This window comes from Narcine bancroftii, chromosome 7, assembly GCF_036971445.1.
Source record: "Narcine bancroftii isolate sNarBan1 chromosome 7, sNarBan1.hap1, whole genome shotgun sequence".
In the NCBI taxonomy this organism is placed as follows: Eukaryota; Metazoa; Chordata; class Chondrichthyes; order Torpediniformes; family Narcinidae; genus Narcine; species Narcine bancroftii.
This window is the reverse complement of record NC_091475.1, coordinates 30,585,465-30,607,554: the sequence shown is the minus strand read 5'-3', so window position 1 is coordinate 30,607,554 and position 22,090 is coordinate 30,585,465. Positions and strand designations below refer to the sequence as shown.

Genomic DNA, 22,090 nt, shown 5'->3' with positions numbered 1-22,090 from the left:
CAGGTATTCTGTAGAATGGCATTAACATTTCCTCAACTTGCTTAATGGAACTTCTGTACAAGTGGGTGAATGTGAAATCAAATTAGCTTGTGCATGAGAACATAGTAGAGGTCATGTCACCTTGTTCTTCACTCGAAGCTTCGCGGCCGTACTTACACAGCCTCGATGGACTGCTTGCGAGTCCTCCATCTCCAGAATCACTATGGAAAATGTTTCTCCAAGCAAGTCCACAATCCTGATCTTAAGTTTCGTTGGAGGAAATATAAACCTCCGTTTATGACTCTTGTACATTTGATGTATCCGTTGGGCGTTCGTCGACCGAAGTATGCCTCCCACACTCAGGCACCATTTGAAGCTCTGGCAACATCATTCAGACGTCAGAATAACGAAACCGGTCTTTTCCCTACCCCCGGACAATAGTGCAAATAACACTTTTTTTTTCTTCCCAAAATCCAACTTAAATAAGTGCAGATGATCTCACATTTACCTTTTCACCTTTGATAGGTTAGTTTGTATGCGTGTAAAAATGAAACGGTATGCAAAGAAAATATTCTAGCTAAAGAAAGCTGGGCCATAGCGGCCGCATCTCAAAGACGCCTGAATAAAGCAGTCCATGCAATGGTGTTGCAGCGAAAAGCCGCGACCTCCCAGCTCCCCACCCAGTTAAAAAAAGATTAGCAGCCTGTCGGGTTAATCTCTGAAGTTCTAGCGCCGCTTGTCTTGTGCAACAACAGCCTCCACTAGGATTATCTTCGAACAGAAGAGTCTCGGGCCCGACTGCTACTTCCTGCCTTCAAGAATGTGGCCTCGGGAAATAAATTAGCTGCAATAAAGCGAAACAAAATAGAGTCACGTGAACGCGACTGCCCATTCACCAGCCGCTTCGCCAACAACTTGAGCTCAAGTTTCTGACCCTCCGTCTCAATCCTTTGGAACCCGATTTTTTCAAGAATCGCATCCAAAAGAGCGCACGCTCCAAAAATAACAGGATAAATTAGTTTATGGGTCGAGTCTAGTCGTCCAAAAACTGGCAACCTTCGGATACAGGCGAAATGTCGAGTCTTTCCAATATTCTTACATCTATTTTTCCCCACATTTCAATGGTTGTGCCGCACAACAGAAGAGACGTGGGTGGAAATCTATGCTGTGTATTAATGTTTGGGTGGTAGCCATCCCCAGAAAGGTTGCTGCAGGAGAAGGTCGCGGTGGCCGATTCAGAAACCAGCGTTTTTTTAAAAAAATTCACACTATGAGCCATATTGACCAAAATACACATAAACATTTCCCTCTTGAATATACATAGTGTCATTTTTCTGATGCAACTGTAAGGACACCTCAGACAGCAGTTTCCACTCTGTCAGCTTAACGTGGGAGTGGAGAAACGTTTCTTTTTGTTTAAAAAAGAGAGTGAACCCCTTGGCTTTTCGTGTCTTTTCGGCAATTTGACGTCGCTTTTACTGATGGAAAGATTCTATTTGCAGATTTTTCAAACTTAAAAATTTGCATATGATACAGTAATATTTGAACTCTCATCGTATACATTACAAGTTCAGACCAACTGAGTACTGGCCAAAAAGGTCTTTGATGCCTAACGACGGAAAACTCAAAATTCAGCAGACGCTGTGATTGTAGTGAAACACAGAAATGCTGGAGGATCTCAGCAGGACTCACGCAGCGTCCATAGGAGGCAGACACCAGCGTTTCGGGCCTTGAACTCTTTTCTGCTTTTCAAAGCTTGGTTGTCAGGTATTTTGTACGTCATCAAAACTTTCTTTTAGATTATTCAACCAATGTCATCACCAATTTGTTAGTATTGGAATGTTCACCTCCCTTTTCGACTCTCCGAGGAATGGATCAGATTTCCACTGTGGCAGAACATTACCTGGGTTTTGCTTGCAGATCTGGCGTATATTTCCATCATTTTATGAACGACTCATCCGGACTTCTATTTTTAATATGTTCATGCATTTTATAGAAATGGCAAGCTATTGGAATGTGGGAAAAAGAAAGCACCTGCCTTTATAGGAAAATAGTCTGCCAGAAAGTTTCAGCAGGAAGCATCAGACAATGTGTAAAATGTCCTCTTTTTTTTTTGCAAAATCCATAAAATATTACACCAAGAAAAGTTTAATTGCATTTAACAGGCCAGGCAGCATCTTTATCTGGAGAGGACTGAAGTAGAAGAGTAAAAGGTTTTACTACAATGAGACTGTACCTGGAACATTGTTTATAATTTTGGTCATCCTTATGTAAGGATATCCTTGTTAAAGTGTGCACAAAAAAAATCACTCGATTGTCAGTTTGCTGTTTGTGAAGAGATTATCCAAGAAGTCGTCTAGGTTTACATTTTCTCATGTTTAAAAGAGCAAGGGGAAATCTCATTGAAACTTCTAAAATTCTTAACGGACTCAACAGGTTGGAAGTGATTTTTTTTTGGGGGGTGGGGATGTTTTCCATAGCTTCTACGCCCATTTCTGATGCAAGTCATCCACCTGCAACATCAACTTTCAATTTTTTTAAAATTTAGACAAACCGCATGGTAATAGGTTCTTTCAGTCCACGAACTCATGCCACCCAATTAACCTACAACCCCATTGCATTTTGTACAATAGGAGGAAACTCATTGTAGTCACAGGGAGAATGTACAAACTCATTACAGACAGCACCAAATTCACTGGCGCTGTAACAGTGCTGTGCTAACCACTTTGCTGACTGTGCTACCCTTGTTTTTTTTTACCCTCTCTCTCCCCATAAGTGGTTCCTGATATGCTGACCATTTCCAGTATACTCTTTTATTACAGATTTCTAGCAATTGCAGTGTTATGGGTCTCAGTTCCAGCATTTCCCTCCTCCCCAACTCTTCACTGGCCTATTTTTCCAAGCTTCATCTCCCACTATCTACACTTCTCCAGACTGATCAACTATGATTAATTCATCACAGTCTCTTACACAGTACAAATAGTGATCATGTCATCCAGACAAGCTTGTCCTCCATCCTATCAGAGTAATTCATTTTGTTCTTCCCACTTCTCTTGCTCTCCAACAATAATCAGTCTGATTTTCATGGTTTTCCCAGTTCTGATAAAAGGTTATTGAACCAAAACTAGACTTCTCTCCCCATACACACTGCATGATTGACAGAAAATTTCAAGCAGTTTATGTCAAATATTTGAGATTTCCAGCATCAATTTTTTTATTTTCAAAAACCGCAAAGAAAGTGGTAGGCATTCCAAATGTAATATCCATATAAAAACCCTCTGCTGTCTTTTAGTGACAACTAATCCTTCACTGTGTTGAAATTAATCTGACAGTACAATATTGAAAACTGGATTAATATTTCTAACTTTGAGCTATCATTTGACTGAATGAACCATTAGCAATTTGCTTTTATTTTTAATTCACCATTTTAAAAAATCATGCATATATTTTGTAAAGAATGTTTATCAGTCTCTCTCTCAAAAAAACTTGCATATATGAAGCTTTTAAACTTAGGCTTTTGCCAGCTTAGTCTTTTCTCCAAAATGCATTAGTTATCCATTTCATCTATCAGACTTCACCGAATGGTAGCACCATCACCTCTGAACCAATGGGCCAAGGGTGAGAGTCACTTCATAGATTAGAGTACAAAGTCAACTAAGAAAATAAATGGTAGGCAAATAAATGCCAACCATATCAGTGAACCCCATATCATAATGATGAATATGTTTAAGCTAACACTTTAGTGCAGAACTGAGAAAATACCACTCAGTCAACTTTTAATACAAAGCTGACATTAAATCCCATGCAGTTATTTGAACAAGGCTGAGGTGGTCAAGATTCATCTCTTAATCAAAATCATAAAGCCACAAGACAATAAATTTCAGTGGTCCATGGTAGCCACTCACACAATTCCAAAACTACTCAGAACAAAATGTGATGATAGAGTGAGAATTAGATATCATGGAAAAATCAAGAACGGGGTGGGGAGAGAATCTACGAGGATCCTTTATTGACAGGTCAGAGGAGTTACTTCTGTTTCATACCCAGACAAGTTATTTCCCTTTATTGTTTTCTCACATGATGATGCAGAACTCAAAACAATTAATGTTGTTTTAGGGGTCTTAAGCAATTTTCATTTATTTGGAGTCTGAAGCTCTCCACATGTAGAAACAGAACATTTTTTTTTTGTTTTTACCCAATATGGAGGGTAACATTTTCATTCCACAGAATGGCACTGTTATTTAAGGTAATTAGTTGGCTATCTTCTTCTGTGAAATGAGTACCGTATTTTTCTTCATAATTACAGTGATTAGCACAAGTATGTATCTTAGTAGCCAGGAGCTACTTGGGAATATTTTGAGAACAGGAAGATCAAGTGCACACATTTCTTTCACTTATCTGTAAGCCTTATCTGAAGGACCCCAAAGAAATAGTGTAAACACACTGTGACAATCTGAAAACAATGAAACAATTTGCAATCTGAGGTCACCACCTCAAAAGGGACTACCATCCCCAATTCTTCATTTCCTAAAATTAACTGTGATTACAACCTTGCAAATAGTGCTAAATGCAGCAGAAATTATGTCAGTCAGCATTTGTCCTTAGTAATCAACTCTCATCACCTAAAGAAAATTTGTATGAAAAATGCACACCAAGTTACATCCAAGAAATCCTCCATAATATTTACAAATCACACATTATAAAATTAAAAGTGTCAAATAGTTAGATGTAAAGAGATGCAAATATGAAAACTAAAGCCAACATCAGCTGCAGCCAAAGAATAGAGATCCCATAGGAAAAGCAAACAGTTGGAAGCCATCTGTTTCAAGCAAGAGAGCAAGGAGGGAGAATGTGATAACATACATCAATATCTTCAATGAGTGGAGGTAATGAGTTGACCTTGATGAAAAATTAATATTTGATCATTTCTGATCAGGGAAGTAGTAGAATTAATTACTGATGTCCAATGTACCCTTCCACTCTCGTGAAAATGTCAACATATCAAAACATTCCCATTGTCCCCTCCAATGAGCATGAATTAATCCTTCACCTCTTCCTGACATCCCAACAATTGAAAACATCATACATCTCAATGGATGCTATGATAAACAGCCAAATTAAGTTGACAGACTAGGAGTGAGAGTGAAGGGCCAGCCAACAAGTTGAAACCAATGACTATTTACAAAGCAGCACTAATATCATATATTCTAAAGTAGCCAGGTGCACAACAGGAAGGCAAGAAAGATTATTCCCAATGTCCAAAATTGATCTTTCATAAAGAACAATAAACACCAACGATGATTTCATACCACATCTTCAATCTCTGCTCATCTCCAAACTCCACAACATTCCTTACTTGCACATGTACTCGATCCCATTTTTCTACTTCTCTAACACTAACCACCCTCAACCCCATAAAGAATGTACTCACACACTAAATCTATCCTGGACAGAAATCTTATTTACCTTATTTTTCCCTCTTGCCATTTGCTTTGTATTCCTTCTTAACGTCATACCCTGTTCATCACCTCTGCTTCCTGTTACAAATCCCTCAACCATCTACATCTTCCTCTGTTCAATTATTTGTCACCCTTTAACCATGTGGCAATCTTTAGAGTTGGACTGCTGTAGTAGGTAAATAATCCCAAATAGTTTGGATGACCGTGATGATCCTAACCTTTGGAGGTACCACTTTTCAAAGCACAAGTAGTCTGACAACTAACCATTACACTATTTGTCTTATATACATTGCTAAATTTCAAGGTGCAGGTTACTTTGATTTAACAGTACAGAGTAATAGAGTATCTTATGAATATTCCGCTAATTTTTTTTCACTAGTCCCATAAATTTGAAGTTTTATGTCTGAGCTTGGTAGAAACATTTTCTATTTGCACCATTTCACATGAATCATAAAAATATACAGCATAAACTATTTTTTTCAGCTCAAGCATTTGGAATAACTTTTTAGTGTACTTAGCTTGTGTAATAAATAATTTCTTACTGATAAAAGCCAGTTTTATCATGATCATTTTGTTATCCCTGGAGTGCCTATTGTTTTCTCAAATGTGTGCAGTCTCTCAGCAATATCATCCAGAAACAAGTACAATAAAGATATGCAGCTCTTCCTTGCCATCTTCACTCTATCCTTCCAGTATTATCAAAACTGTCATATTATTTGTCTGATATCCAAAAACTTGAAAAGCAGCATTTTCCTCAAAATAAATACTATAAAGATTGAAACTATTGAGCCAAAATAACCAAATGTTTCCATTGCTGAATATCCAAGGTATGTGTAATACCTGGTCCAGACAAGGGTGTCGCCAGATTTTAAAGTTGGGGGAGCAAGCACCACAACAAACCCCACCACGACACATACCAGATGGTGAGTCAGTGGTTGAATAGTGGGCTGCACTGATTTTTCGTGCCACTTTTAAAGAATGTGCTCAGTAGGAGCAGTCGCACCCCCTGCACCCCCTCAAGCGATGGCAATGGGTCCAGATGATTCTTTGCACCCAGAAAACACCCCATGCCGTTTATCGATGCCACAGCAGTAAACATGGTACTGCTCTGAGATTGCCCTGACAGTCTTCAGCAGGAAACATTTTCCCTATCTAAAAGCTGATTTTGTATTTTAAATATCTCTGATATTAAAAGATATTTAAAGATTTAGTTGTAAATAATTTTTAAAAAGTTAAAAGCACTGAACTACTAAAATAATTGCAACTGAAGTAAGTAAACAACCATTTTTTTCCCCTCCTAATCTACCAGCTGGGAATATTCACTCAAATGAAGTGTTTGATTCTATCCCAGGTCTGACTATTATAAAATTGTGCCTTCACAGTCCAGAGAAGGCAGAGGCCTGTTACTGGACTCCCGATGCTGGTTATAGGGGTTGTCGAGGTGACTTACATTGGAGGTGGAGTGATCCTTGTTCACTCACTGTCTCTAAAATACCTTGTTTTCTTTTTTTTCCCCCCAAAACGATGCTCGAGCTGGAGACTCTTTACTAGCCTTTAAATGGCACAAACACAAAATAAATATTTTCACTCTATCTAGGTACACATAATAACAATAAATAAATCGAATCTAAATCAGTTCCCTCTCCTCGACATCGAACCAGACATATCAGAAAAAAGTTTTTTCTGTAGCAGTAGGTAGTGCTACTACCTTAGGGTAGTGATTGATAAGGCACATGAGAGGGAACAAGTTGCAGATTCAGAACAGGAAAAAGGGAATGGGGGTGATTGTATTGATCTGCTGTGAACTAGCATGGATGAATAGTCAAAAATAGGTGAATGATCTGTGCCTTCATCAGTAATAACATTGGTATCATATATGGACCATATCAGCTCTGCTAAGAATGTCTATTTCTACTTCCATAACTTTGTTCTACACTACACGATTACTTGATTATTCTCAATGTGACTATTATAACACCCTGCAGAGTTAAACTTACTCATTCTATCCTCTTTAACCAGGTCAGTAATCAAAATTCTGGTGCTAAGTCATAACCTGCAATTGGTCTCAGTTTACATTATTCTGGTACAACTATTAAATAAATCTTCAAATTTAAAAAAAAACATTGGTTTTCCATTCACTTCATAGGCTCACCTCTCCCTGTACCACTAATCTTCCATGTCCATAAACATTTTTCTGTATTACTTCTACTGTGGCCTCTGAAACATTCCCTCCTACTATTGCCTCTTCATTGATCCCTTCTCAAACAGACTGGTGGGGTTTATGATGACCTGCTGCTACTCCAGTTTTGTGAGTTCTGAGAATAATGATTTAGAACCTGTAGGCACTGCCTCAGACAGGATCAGAAGTTTGCACTCTTTCTACCATTCATTCTGGACTTCTGCATGTTCCCAATGAAAAGAATCAGGTTGCTCAACGCCATCTTGAATTCTCAAACAGACTGGTGGGGTTTATGATGACCTGCTGCTACTCCAGTTTTGTGAGTTCTGAGAATAATGATTTAGAACCTGTAGGCACTGCCTCAGACGGGATCAGAAGTTTGCACTCTTTCTACCATTCATTCTGGACTTCTGCATGTTCCCAATGAAAAGAATCAGGTTGCTCAACGCCATCTTGAATTCTCAAACAGACTGGTGGGGTTTATGATGACCTGCTGCTACTCCAGTTTTGTGAGTTCTGAGAATAATGATTTAGAACCTGTAGGCACTGCCTCAGACGGGATCAGAAGTTTGCACTCTTTCTACCATTCATTCTGGACTTCTGCATGTTCCCAATGAAAAGAATCAGGTTTCTCAACAGCATCTTGAATTCTCGTTTTCAATTGTAAGTGGTTGTGATGCAGGGATTTCCTTTTGTCAATGGAAATCTTAGACTTTTATAAAAACATCCTTGAATCTTTTCCTTTGTTCACCTGGTAATCACTTGCTGTGAGAGAGCTCAAAGCAGAGTGGAGAATTTGGTGTCAGCCATGTAAATGACACAAGTTATCCATCATAAAATGATATATTTATAACCTGGTTTAGAGTCATTTAGACATACAGGAACTGATGAAGAATGCAGGGATTATAGACCATGAGCAGGTAAATGTGCAGTTTAAGTTGACATCATGGTCAGCATGGAAAGGCCTGTTCTTGTCCTGTAGCATTACTTATTCAATGAAGTCAAAACAAAATTACTGAAAAAAACTGCAGACTGGGTAATATCAATGGAAAAAGGAACAGTTAACATTAGAATCAAAGTGCTGGACATATTGGCCCTGTAAAGGATGCTGACATTGATTGGTTCACTAATCTTGCTAGTGGATTTGAAGGATTTTGCAAGGCAGCACAAGCAGTATTTCTCCAATGGTTTGAATGTGTCTGCTGTAGAAGGCCATCTCTCAGATGTGTACAGGAGGGCAGAGATCACTGCTAGCCATAAAACTAGTCCCATGAACTTGATGCCACACTTTTCCTCAGACAATAAAAAGCCGTGCCCTGAAGGCCAAGTGAATGAGAGGAGGTTCCCAAGATATGGGAAACGTTGAAGCATTTAATTGAGGGTGGTTTCAGACAGCAGTGTCAAGGTGGGTAAAGGGCCTTCGTTTCATAGATGCTTTGTGTAATGTTACTTCTCTTATCTGTTTCAGAAACTTGGAGCTTAACCTTTGAACCAGTCTCAATGTCATGCAGCCTAATGTCTCAAGTTGAAGTGACACAAGTGGAAGAGTTTAACATTAACATTCTAGCAAAAACAATGATCTGCTGTGTAGCCATTGGTTAAGATTGTGGTGTACATATCATCATGAAGCAAACACTAAATGGAAACTCATTACTGTGGGTATCTAAATTTGAGGAGGATCCTCGCAAGTGCTCTCAACTGGGGCGGCACGGCTGGTGTCACAGTTAGCGCAACAAAATTGCAGCACCAGCAATTGGGACTGGGGGTTCAAAACCCATGTTGTCTGTAAGGAGTTTGTACATTCTCCCCGTGTCTGTGTGGATTTTCCACGGGGGCTCCTGTTTCCTCCCACCATTTGAAACATTCCATGGATATGAGTAGATTGGGCGGCAAGAACTCATGGGCCGAAATGGCCTATTACCATGCTGCATCTCCAAATTAAAAATTAAATTTCAGCCCACCAGTACATGCTGCCCATTTACACCCCCATTACATTTCCAACAGCCTGCTACAGTGCTGCATGTCTTTGTAAAGTCATTAAAGGCCATGTGTAGTGGTTGAGGGTGCATTCTGCATTTGTTTAGGAATTGTCATACAAGATCATGAACCTTGTGCCTCTGGACTGCAGAAGAGCATTTCAGCTACAAGGAGTCAGGTTAGTGAGACATTCCAAAATAGCAAAATCAGATGCACCTGGAATGTCCTCTTCCTTCCCAGGATAGAAGCTAATTGTGGATTGGTGAGCAAAACTCCTCTCCACCTACAGAAGCTGGAGTATCTCAGGGGGTCAGGCAGCATCTATGGAGAGAAATGATTAGTTGACATTTTGGGGTGCAGCACCTTATTGAGACCTGAAGGGTTCCAACCCAAAACAGTGACTAACCATTCCTACCAATCAATGTAGGCTGTCCCTCCAGCTTCTCTTTGTTCATTCAAGATTGCATTTCTCCACTAGGTTTTAGGGCTTCACCAGAGATACTATCTGCTCTAAAAACAAGTTGGTTTTTTTTTTCAGTAGGTATTACACCTTTTCAACTTTTTGTCAGTGTTGATGAGGCTAAATTATCTACTTACTTTTGGTTTCAAGGATCTCACTTCAAGATAGAGTTGGAAGAATAGATTGAAGTATGCCTTTCAGCCATCACTAACTGCCTCTCTATATATTTACCTCCATCTTGGCTCTCAAGGGCAAATGTTTCAGAGATGTTATTAACGGTGCTGATGAATCCACAGTTATCAATGAATTGCTGGACTTCCTGCTGTTTTTCCATTCAGCATCTGTTTCTTAAATCTATTTCTTCAGTGATTCCTTGCTGGATGACATCTTCCATTCTGATTTTGTGGGTTCTGAGGAAAATGACTGAACTGCAAACTCTTTCACATAGGATGCAGGATGTGGCTAATGATGCAGTTGGGTGAGTAGTACAGGTGGCTCCTTCCACCACTTAGGCAACGCTTTTGTGAATCATTGGTTCCAAGTTTTCAATTCACCCTTTCTCTCTTTGTTAGGGTGATTCCAAAAATCTCCTATTGATACAAAGTCAAGGGAGCAAAGTTTAGGGGAGACATCAGGGGTAGGTTTTTCTTTCCCCTACACATACAGCTTAGTGGGTGCCAGGGATGGTGGTGGAGGCTGAAACATTAGGGGCATTTAAGAGGCTCGTAGACAGGAGGGCTGCAACCTCCTTTGAAGAAGACCACAGAGCCCACCTCACTGACAAAAGACAAAGGAGGAAAAACCCAACACCCAACCCACCAATTTTCCCCTGCAACCGCTGCAACCGTGCCTGCCTGTCCCGCATCGGACTTGTCAGTCACCAACGAGCCTGCAACAGACGTGGACATACCCCTCCATAAATCTTCGTCCGCGAAGCCAAGCCAAAGAAAAGAAGACAGGCACGTGGATGAAAGAAAAAGAGAGGGCTATCAGGTAGGAAGGGTTTAGTTTTTTTTTTGATAGGAAGATCTATATCTTCCTACCAACATCGAGGGCCGAAGGACCTGTACTGTGCGGTAGTTTTCTACGATCAGACTTTGATCATTTGAATTAACCTGCTCATGTGACTCGCAATCAAGTTTTGTTCGACAACGTTCGCTTGCAGAGCTTTGAGCCATTTTGCAGCGTTCAAGGCGCTCTGTAAATAAGCTGTTGAAAAACTCGGATATGCATCTTAGACTGCAAGGTCAAGCACTGTTGTATTATTCATGTCCAGAACTTCCGTAACAATGCAAAGACCCACACAGGCTGCTCTAATGGAGACACACAGGAGGCTGCAGATGCTGGAATCCGAAGCCAAGCACAATTTGCTAGGCGAACTCAGCAGGCCGAGCAGCATCAGTGGGAGAAAAAGAATGGTCAATGTTGCTCGACAGTCTTGAAGAGCTCCATCCTGAAAAGTCGACCATTCTTTTCCTCCCAATGATACTGCTCGAACCACTGATTTCCTCTGGCAGTTGCTCTCATCACTCGTGCCACTTTCATCGACTTCCTTGCGCGCCCCCGCAGCAAACACATCCCTTGACGTCGTAGATGGGGCCAGAACTTCCGACACCGTTTTAACAGCAGCAGTTTGCAACGGCAGTTCAAATGATCGGTGTGCAAGGAAAAATAAAAACACAGAAAGAAACGCCCTTTTGCCAAATTCTCTGCACTACGTTGGATTCTGGAAATCATTCAACGTCAGTGTCCGTTGTATTCTGATACAACATGTATTTCTCCCACAGCATCCTGTTCAAAAGACCCCGCTGAAAATTGTAATCAGTAAAATCAATCTGCAATGTGAAAACAGTACAGACGAGAGAACTCCTACCTCATCCAGATGTTTAAATATTTAAACGAGGTTGGGATGTTCACACTCTTCCGCTTTATTTTGTCCGATAATACACATGTTACAATCAACCAAGGTACATTTATCTATTCATTTGATTATGGTGCTATGAATAAAGCATGACTGTTTTTTTCGTTTGGTAAACTGGATATATCGAGAAATTGCAATTCACACTGAATAAAATCGTAGGCCTGTGACATAACTAAAATTTCATAGTATAAGTGTATCAAATATTCTTACTGTAATGCGAAATCAACAAAAATATTAAACTAAGTGTATCGCATTTACATAAAAGTTACCGGACACATGTTGACATTGATTTCACTCCTTGGAAGAGGTAATCATCTGCATTCTTTGAACAAGAGATTCAGTAACTCCCTGGTAAAAGCCTGCGGAAGGCAACTACCAGAATGATAAAGGGAATTTTTCAGTAGTTTGCCCTTACCCGGTGTGTCCACGTCCCTGTCCTTCGAATTATTACCCTCGCTGTTCGAGTTGAGCCCAGTACCAGATCGATGCTGTAAAACGTCAGTCAGTTGCGTGATAATAGACAACACAAAATCACTGCCGCAAGGCATTCTCACGCTTACAAAAGCAGCTCAATTTTGCACTCGCGCCATAATTAAACCACTGCGAAAAATAAATCAATGTCTGGAAGAAAATATTTACAGCGAATAATCAAGTTTGGATTAGTGAATGTTCAATTTTCACACACGTTTCCATATTTAACTACCCGAAAGGTGTTTCATTAATTCAAAACCGACCGACTCTTATCGGATAAATCCATCCACCAACGTCTAGAAATCCGAACGCGATGGTAGTAACAGAACACATTGAGCAGCAAAACAGAAAGTAAATGGTTAAGAGCAAGCGTTTAGCAAATTCAACCAATCACCATACTTCAAAAATCCACGCGAACCCACATGAAGTCTGATGGAAAAGCTGAGTGCCCTTTAATCAACCATCAATCTCGAGAATGGGAACACGTTCATAATGTCGCCGTTCTATACACGTAGGCTGTGGCCACTTAAGCGGTATGTACGGTTTAATGTGTTCAGTCTGAAGAAGCGGACGGGGAGAAGTCCAAATGTGCAAAACATTTTGAAATCGAGACCACGAAACACCTGGCAGAGCGATCAGGCGAAAAGCGACTGAATGAGATGCCTCAGTGCGGTATCGCGGCTTCATCTCTCATTACATGCTTGTGTCAGCAGAACGGCCGTGAACTCATTTCCTCCCCACTGCTGCACTGCCAAAGGAGAGGAACAAAACATGTTCAACAATGCCTTTCACTGAACAGCCTTCAGGTTCTCTGCTTGGTCGTCAGTTCAATAGATGAAATAAAACACATACACGCCCGTGCAGTTATTTGGGTGATCTGGACCTCCTGGAAACAAACAGCACATATAACACAGTGATGGGTAGGATGTTTAAAAAGTTCGAGAGACTTTCGGCTCATTTTAAAATATAACTAATTGTAAACAGATTGCATTTCAAAGTTACATATGGGCGAGTTTGGCTTTTACATTAGAGTACGAAATGGTAAAACTAATTTATGTCGCGTCATGTAACCACTCCTCCATCACTCACACACAGCACACTGATAAACCTTCAGCGATCGTATAAATAACACCTACACAACAAACGCTGCTGCCATTGAGACATTCCATACGCAGAATCAGGAAAAATGCAGATTTTCCAATTAATCACTCTCACATTCTCGGGATTTTCCCCATCCATAAAGCGACAGCATAAAACTTATGGTAGGTCCAGGTTTCGGTGAGAGTTCAGTTACTGACCAACAGAAAAAATGCGAATACGTGACAAAACTGCATTCTTTATTTAACATTGTGGGAAAAGTATTTTGCACCAAGTTTAGCAGAATTTAAATGATGAAAAACTCCTAAGTACATGTTGCCGTGAGCTATTTCGGTTCCATTTTAAAAGCAGAAGTAGCAACTGTCGACCTCGCAGTTAAAAACCTCTGGTATTTTACCGCCCCCTTTTCTTTTAAACAGCCATTCCTCCTCAAGTGAGGTCCTTGAACACGCGGGCTTCAGAAACATCAGAACTTCCTTCCGCTCAGCTGCACACTGAAACTAGTTGATTTCAAAGCAGTCCTAGTCAGAGCAAAAGCGCGCCATCCCTTCCCAACTTTCCACTCCCGTTGATGCATCATCGTTCTCCCCATCCCCCTATCCCTCCGGCACCTGCGAAATCTCGCTTGACATATCCAAACAACCCAGAAATTTGCAAACGCGAGAGAAGAAACATCAATCAACAGAAACCAGCTCGACCAGGCCCTGCCTATCACCCCACAAACACATTATTACTTCTTTTGCATCAGAGCTTCATAGATCTTTATGGCTGCGAGGCACCGCTCCCTCCCCCTCATTGTTGTAGCTAATGTTTCGCCAAACAGCTAGTGTGCAAAGTCATGATGGTTCGTGCTGAGAGAATCATACCCGCACGGCGGCCTCAGCAACGCCTCGCTAAATCGCTTTTCTGGGAAGCCAGAAATACGGGAGATTTCAATGAATATCCTCCTTAGCAGCATTGTTTAGAATTAAAATAAACATTCCTTCACAAACGGCCCTCTTTAGATTTGCCAAGCCTGGACCAACTTAATTTCATTCAACGAGTCGAAAGCAAATAAATAAGGGAAACATTAAACCATCAAGCAAAGGAATTATTTGCAAGTCTTGATTGAAATATTTTGATGTTAAATGTAAGATTTTTGATACAACCTGACAATGTATGCAGAGTTCTTTAGCTTGAAATCAACCTGGCCACTTAGAAGTAATTGGTATTTTTATTTTTAATCAGTTTATCAACATCTTCTGTTTTACCAGCTAACTAAATGAGCCTCACCTCCCACAAAATTTGTTCCATCATTTGTCTAAAGTTGAGGTGAGGTTGAAATTATGAGGGAACCGCAAAAGAGAGACATCAAAAGAATAAAAACGGTTAGGGGATCTCAGTTTTGAAGTTCCAAAACAGCCAGTTGAAAGATGGATTGTTTGCACGTGTATTAAGTATTTAGAAAGGCACTTGAATCATTATGGCATAGAAGGCTTCAAGCCGACTGCTGGGAACTAGGATTAGTGTAGAGTACTTGATGGCAGGCACGATCACAGTGAACTGAAGGGTCTGTTTCCATGTTGCATGACCATATTTATGCAATGACCTTTTAATCTTAATCCCATATGGGGCCCCTGTCCTACCCCTCCCACCCTGACCTCTTTCCACTGGCTTCTCTATTCCATTTTCCCAGTCTTGATAGTGAATTTCGACTTGAAACGTCGACCATTCTTTTTCTTCCACTGATGCTGATTGACCTGCTGAGTTCCTTAAAAAGTAAAAACGCCAAAATGCTGAAGGAACTCAGAAGTTCACACACTGTCCATGGTAGGTAAAATATATAGCCAACTACAGTATTTTTTTCCCCCCAAAAATAAACTTTATTCGCAATAAATTATTTTTAAAAAAACTCACACCCTTCATGTAGTAACCATTCATTTTCATCACTAGATATTGTTATATCCATTTTCTATTTTGCAGAATTGCCACCTCTGTGGTGCCTTGACTTTACTTCCCCCCCCTACCCCCCACCTTCACCCTACTCCAACCCCTTCTGTTGTTTGACAGACTTCGCCTCAGTCTCAGCCCCTCAATGTTCCAGTAATGGAAGGATTCTAGACTGTGGTCCTTCCCCACAGCACCTTGCTGTCTCTGTGCCAAGCCTCAATACATCCCTCAGCATACAGCATATACTCCTGCAGCCTGGAATGTGCCAGTCAGCTTGCATTCCAGCACCAACATTTCCATGTGCTGAAAGGTTTCGAGCAGACCAAACTGAGTCTTTCACTGAGTTGATGGTCTTCCAGCAGTTCTGGATATCTGTCTCTCCGTGTGTCCTGGGGATCAGCCCATAAATTAGAGAGTCCTCTGTCATGCTACTGCTGGGGATGAACAAGGACCCTTGCATCCTTCTCCACACACACTTAGCGAATCCGCATTCTGCAAATAGGTTGGCAACTGTCTCCACTCCACCAAGGACATCTCAAGAGTAATGTGTTGTGGGGTAATGTACATATTGTACAGCATTGATCTGACTGGGAGAGCTCCTCTTATCACCAGCCAGGCCAAGTCTTAGTGCTTGTTTGAAAGCACTGGCAATGAGGCATTCTGCCTGATGACCTGAATGATCTCCTCAGGGAACCATCCCTCTGGGTCCATCGAATTCCCGTCTCTCAATGTCTGCAGGACATTCTGTGCTGATCACTCACTGCCTGATGGACTTGTGGTCAAAGGTGTTTGTCTGAAAAAAATTTTTCCGCAAAGTCCAGGTGGTGAGGCATCGTATGGCAGTGGGGCCAGGCCCATCCTGTGCAACATCTGGGACAGTTAGAACCTCAGCACATAGCAGCCTGATGCCCTTGTACTTTGGTTCCACCACACATGAAGATGGTGATCAGGATGAGAGCCAAATTGGGTATACCCTTGCCACCATTGTCTGGCGACTTGTATGTTGCAACCCTTTGAACCCTTTCCAACTTGGATTTCGATACAAGCTGGAACACTGCTCTGGTGACCACCAAGACAGAGGGGTTGGGGAATGGGCCATACCTATGCCACATATAGTAGTATTGAGAGCACCTCACACCTGATAACCAGGTTCTTCCCTATTATAGAGAGGAACCACTGTGCCCATCATCTCAATTTCTGGCGAAGCTTTGTGAACCACACTGACCAATTTTGTTGCATGCCGCGACCCCTCCAAACCAGATCCCCAATTCCTTTAGCTAGTCAGATCTAACTGTGAAAGGATGGTGGATGGTCAGACTAGTCACTGAAGAACTTTACTTTGCACTTCTGCTTTACCCTGGCACCTGATGCAGACTCAAACTAGCTACCGACGCTTAGCAGTCTGCAGGCTGATCAGGTGTCTGAACAGAAGACAGCAATATCACTCACATACAGAGAGGCTTTGACTTGAGTGCCTCTACTGCCTGGCAATATCACTCCTTTTATGTACTTGTCCTTCTTGATGGATTCAGCATATGGTTTTATGCAGCACGCAATTAAGATTGGAGAGAGTAGCCAAACCTACCTGACTCCAGATTTAATGGGGAGCTATCTGTTTCCCATTGATTTGGACTGCACTATTGATGTCAGTGTAAAGCAGTTTAATTTAATTTCAGATTCTCTTCCCAAAGTCTATTTTGGAGAGCATGTCCAAAATGTATCTATGCTATAACCGGTCAAAAGCCTTTTGGTCTAAGCTGACCAGACAGGTGTCCACCCATGTGTCCTGCACATAGGCAATGGTTTATCTGAGCAGAGTGAGGCTGTCAGATATTTTACTGCCTGAAAATGTGCAGGTTTGGTCTGGATGGATCACCTGTCACAGAACAGATTTGACTGGAAATATGATCAATGTTTCAGGCCTGAGCCCTTTTTCAAGGTATGAGCAAAGAGCAGACAGGTGCCTAAATAAAATGGCTGGGGGACGAGGGAAAGAAAGGGCAGGGGAGGGGCACAGCCAACAGGTGGACATGAATAGGAAGGTGAGAATTGATTGTGGGAAGCTCAGAATGCAGAGCTAGAGACAAAAGGGCCTTTTGCAGAGAAAAAGCCCAATTGTAAAGGCGGACAATCTCTACCTTTACAGTCGGGGAAGGGTAATCGGTGGAGTGCTGTGCTCCGCTGCCTCATATGGATGTACTGTCATTGCGAGCGGCTGGCTGATGTCGTGATGAAATCAACAGCCTGCAACCCATCTTCCCTCTCTCTCCCACCCACTCATCCCTCTCCCTCCATGACCCCCTCAGGGTAGGAGCAACTGGTAGGAGCTGCAAGGTTGGGGGTAGGGCAGCGGGAGCCATCAGGGCAGAGGCTGTCAGGTCAGGAGGGGCTGACAGAGTGGGGGGGGGGGCAATTGGTGCTAGTGTGGGCTGTGATAGCCCCAACGGCTGCTCTGGCACCTCACTGGACCACTTCAGACTTTGGCACTGTTTGTCAGTGGCTCAAAACATGGCAGAGCAATGGCTGTCTTCCCTATCCATAATCTCCCATGCAGCTGGAACTGTTCTGGGAAACACAGAGCGGTTCCAGCTGTGTGGGGGACTATGGGTAGGTAACATGGCCATTGTTCTGCTGCATATTTATTATGGGTGGCACTATGGCATTAGACAGCCTGCTCCATCGGCTACAGAGGGTGCTATGAGGCGGTGTTCAATACAAATCCAATGCAGGAGCAGCCTTTTAGGGCTGCTCTAAAACGTGCCTTTCATAGAGCTATAAGTTTTCCCTCCGCACTTATAGCTGGCCTCCAGGCGGAGGCTTGGCATGAAAGGGCCTAAAGGGAGAGACACGGATCATGGAAAAGAGACAGGGATATGGGAAAGGGAGAGACTGGGAGAGGGGGGGGGGGGGGTGGTGGAGGAACTAAGGGAAACCAGAGAAGTTGCTGTTGTTGTTCCTCCAATTTGCAGGTGGTCTCAGTCTGGCAGTGCATGAGATAATAGACAGACATGTCGGCATGGGAATAGGACAAGGAATTAAAATGGGTTGCCACTGGGAGATCCCTGCTATTGCAACAGACAGAGCCAAGATGCTCAACAAAGTGATGTCCCTGTTTGTGTCCCGTCTCTCCAATGTAAAGAGTTCCTCAGCAGCCTGTGTTTAGCTTTTAATCATAATGCCATGTGGTTTCATTTAAATTCAAGCAATCATTGTCAGTGTCGGTTCTTGGCCAATTCTAATTATTTTATAGAATTCTGAAATTTGCACAACTGTTTCTTACATTTACCCATTGTGATAGTACAGATCTATCACCAATGTATATAGTGTATACAGTTACAGTATCTAGACTGTGCTTACAGCGATTGGCTGAGAGCTAAGCCACGCCTGCTGTCTGGGCCTTAAAGGGTTGTGTCCCTAGCCAGGTCGAATCATTCCGGACTGGTCGGCCACCTGTGAAGAGCTCCTGTCTTTTGCTAATAAAAGCCTTGGTTTGGATCAACGTCTTTGGTTCTTTCGATGAGCTCTACACCCATAAAAATGGATAAATGATACTCAGATTACTTTTAAATTCTCCCAAGGACCAAGCCAATGGTGAATTCTAAATACATTTGGTTATTCTTCCAGGTAAAATTTCCGAGGGGAGCACAGGGCATTTTGGAACTTAATTAGTCTTCAGTCGCTTTACAAATCAATATAATAGCTACAGTGGAAGTCTTAACCAACCTGATTTTTTCACTTTAATTGGATATATCCTCTAAATTCTGTCAGACAAAGCTTGTGAGGTTTTAATTTTAACCACAGGCTAGGACCTACTTGGACAACCTGCCAAATGGAATCCTATCACTATAACTTGGTGCTGCTGTGAACCAAATGCCATTGGGTCACTTCCACAATTACAGTGGCGCCAGTGTGTTTTGTGTCCTCAATTTTGCAAAGACAAAATATGGTCACACACACAAACTATGGCAGTCAAGATCAACTACTTGCCATGTGTGTTTGCTATCTTCTTTGGCTTGGCTTCGCGGACGAAGATTTATGGAGGGGGTAAAAAGTGTTTGCTATAATACATTATGAAATACCACAAGAGCTGGTGCATTCATTCACACTATCTTTATACTCTTTCCCCTGGTTGTTGATTCTTCTGCTGTTGGAACACTTTATATTAATATTGCCTCTACACTTCCATTTTAAAATTTTTATGTTAGATTGCTACACATCTTTCAATAAAGCTAAATCTCAGCATTTGTAAATGGCAAGTTATTAAGTTTTCTGACCCAAAAAGTTAACTGACCATTCACGCTAACCAGCACTGGACACTGCTTGTCCTAATGAGCCCCTCCATCTTCACATTGCTTTCTCAAGATTCCAGCATCTGTAGGTTTTGTGTTTCTCTAAAAGGTTTTGTTGTTTGGAACAACCCGAATGTCCTTGAACAGGAATTGCTGAAAACTAATGTGCTGTTACAGAAAGCAATTAGAAAGACAAATAGTATATTGGCCTTTACTGCAGGAGGATTTGGATACAAAAGACGATGTGCTGGAATTACATAGGGTCCTGGTGAGAGTCCTGCCATAGTTTGTAATATTTTGTGTACAGTTCTGATCTCTCTACTTCAAAATAGTGAAACAAAGAATTTCCCTTGTCCTCACCAACCACCCCACCAGTCTCTGCATCCAATATATCATCCTCTACCATTTTTGCCACTGACTATATGATCCCACCACCAGACACCTCTTCCCCTCTCTGCCAGCCACAGGGTTTGTTCCCTCCATGACTCCCTTGTCCACTTTCCCTTCCCACCAATCATCCCCTTGGCACCTACCCCTGTGACTGCAGGAAATTGTACTCGTGCCCTCACCACCTTTTGGGAACCCAAGCCAGTCCTTTCAAGACAGAGATCAGTACATTTCTAGATATTAAGGGAATTAATGGATATGGGGTTAATGCAGAAATGTTATGGTGAGGTAGAAATCAGCCCAGATCATACTGAATGATGAATGCAGATATAAGGGTATGAATGCCCTCTTCTTATTTTCTGTTTCAAGAAGAGAAATTTATTCAAAGTCCATCATACCTGGAATCATTTTGGTGACTCTCTTTTGCACCCTCTCAAAAGCCTTTCACAAGTTTGTTACTCGAAGGGTTGAAAGCTGAATGTCTTCCTTCTGTACAGAAATGCATTGTCTGATCTATTCTTATCCAAATTTCTTCTCCACATGCAATTACTTTAACATACATTGATTCTGTTCCTACATTATGAAACAAATGTCAAACCTTCAGCAATGTTTTTCAGTCATTTCTCCATTAGTGAACTGGGCTCATGCATTGTGAGAATGGATACATGTTCATGGATCCTCAACTCAAGTGATTTGTTTAATTTTCCATCAATAGTTTCAACTGAATGTGGTAGGGCTGGAGCTTTAATCTGATTAATTGATTGTGGGACCACCTAGTACTGTCTACATTTTTCTACTTCAGTTGCTTAGCAAATGGTTCTATGTTATAACTTCACCAGACTGTCAGTGGATTATTAAATACGATGTTGGTGCTCCTCCTGGTGTGATTTTTCTAATCCCTTGTTTGAACATAAAGGCAAGGCAAGGGATATGCCATGAGGTAACAGACTGTGATGGAACACAGTTCTTCTCGAGTGGCAACAAGACTCCACAGTTTGGAACTATTCCAGAATCTACTGAAGTTCATCTGTGTCACAGAGAACCCTTAAGTGGGTTCTTGGTGGCTTTTAACAGTTCATCTCTCATCTCTCTACCCATATCCAATTCTTGATTTAATGTTATTTGAAAATGTTACCCAGCTAGTGAATCAAATCACAGCTGACCTACCATCGGAAACATAAATTTTTCTTTTTAAAAAAAAAAAGAAAATTGGTTATTTAGAATGTGTAAATAATTTTCCTTTTACTATTTCACTATGACACAGTAATCTCAAACTGCCTACCGCTCCTGGTTGATAAAACAACATGAATTGAAATACTCTCTGCCACTTTAATGTTCCTGTGGATTGACCTCCGATTCAATGCTCTACAAGCAACCATACCACACTGTGATGCACTGGCCAGGATCCAGGATGCTCTCAATAGAACTCTTGTATAAAGTTATCAGGATGGTGTCTGGTCGCCTTGCCCACTTCAGACTTCTCAGGAAGTGCAGTTGCTGATGCACTTTCCTGACAAGTGAGGATATTTTGTGTCCAGGTTAGGCCAAGTGTTAAGTGGACACCAAGGAACTTGGTGCTCTCTACTCTCTCCAGTTCTTCCTGAAGTACATGATCATCTCTTTTATCTCGTGCATGTTGAGTCTTGGCTTGTTATTCTCGCATCATAACACGAGATTTTAAATGTTTTCTTTGGAATGCAACTCATTGCATGGGAGAGTTCAGCCCTGGCTGATCTTAGTGCCATCGTGTCTCCTGTCCTGAAGGCAGCATCACGAGATCGGAGAAGTGCCTGGGCCATGATTTCTGGTTAGCCCTGGTTGTGAAATGCTTGATCTTAGTGACATCCTCAATGCCCTTGCTGATGTAGCCAGTCAATGAGCTTGTGTATTCCTCAATGTTTACATGTCTGTTTTAGGTGGCTGCCTCCCTGAAACAGCTTT

General features: G+C 41.6%; 1 protein-coding gene across 10 annotated transcripts in view; it reads right to left on the bottom strand.

The window, feature by feature from the left end:
* bcor (BCL6 corepressor) overlaps positions 1–22,090 on the bottom strand; it is a 292,865-nt gene that overhangs the window by 179,475 nt on the left and 91,300 nt on the right. The window contains exon 2 of one of the 10 annotated variants that reach the window (XM_069889358.1): positions 12,391–12,463. The exons of 8 other annotated variants lie outside the window; for them this stretch is intronic. Coding sequence is in view for 1 of the 2 variants with exons in the window: in XM_069889355.1 (XP_069745456.1) it covers positions 121–291 (171 nt within the window). In the remaining variant the exon portion in view is untranslated. Of the gene's footprint in view, positions 1–120; positions 788–12,390; positions 12,464–22,090 lie in introns of those variants that run through there. One more of the 10 variants, XM_069889355.1, reaches the window with a different exon arrangement.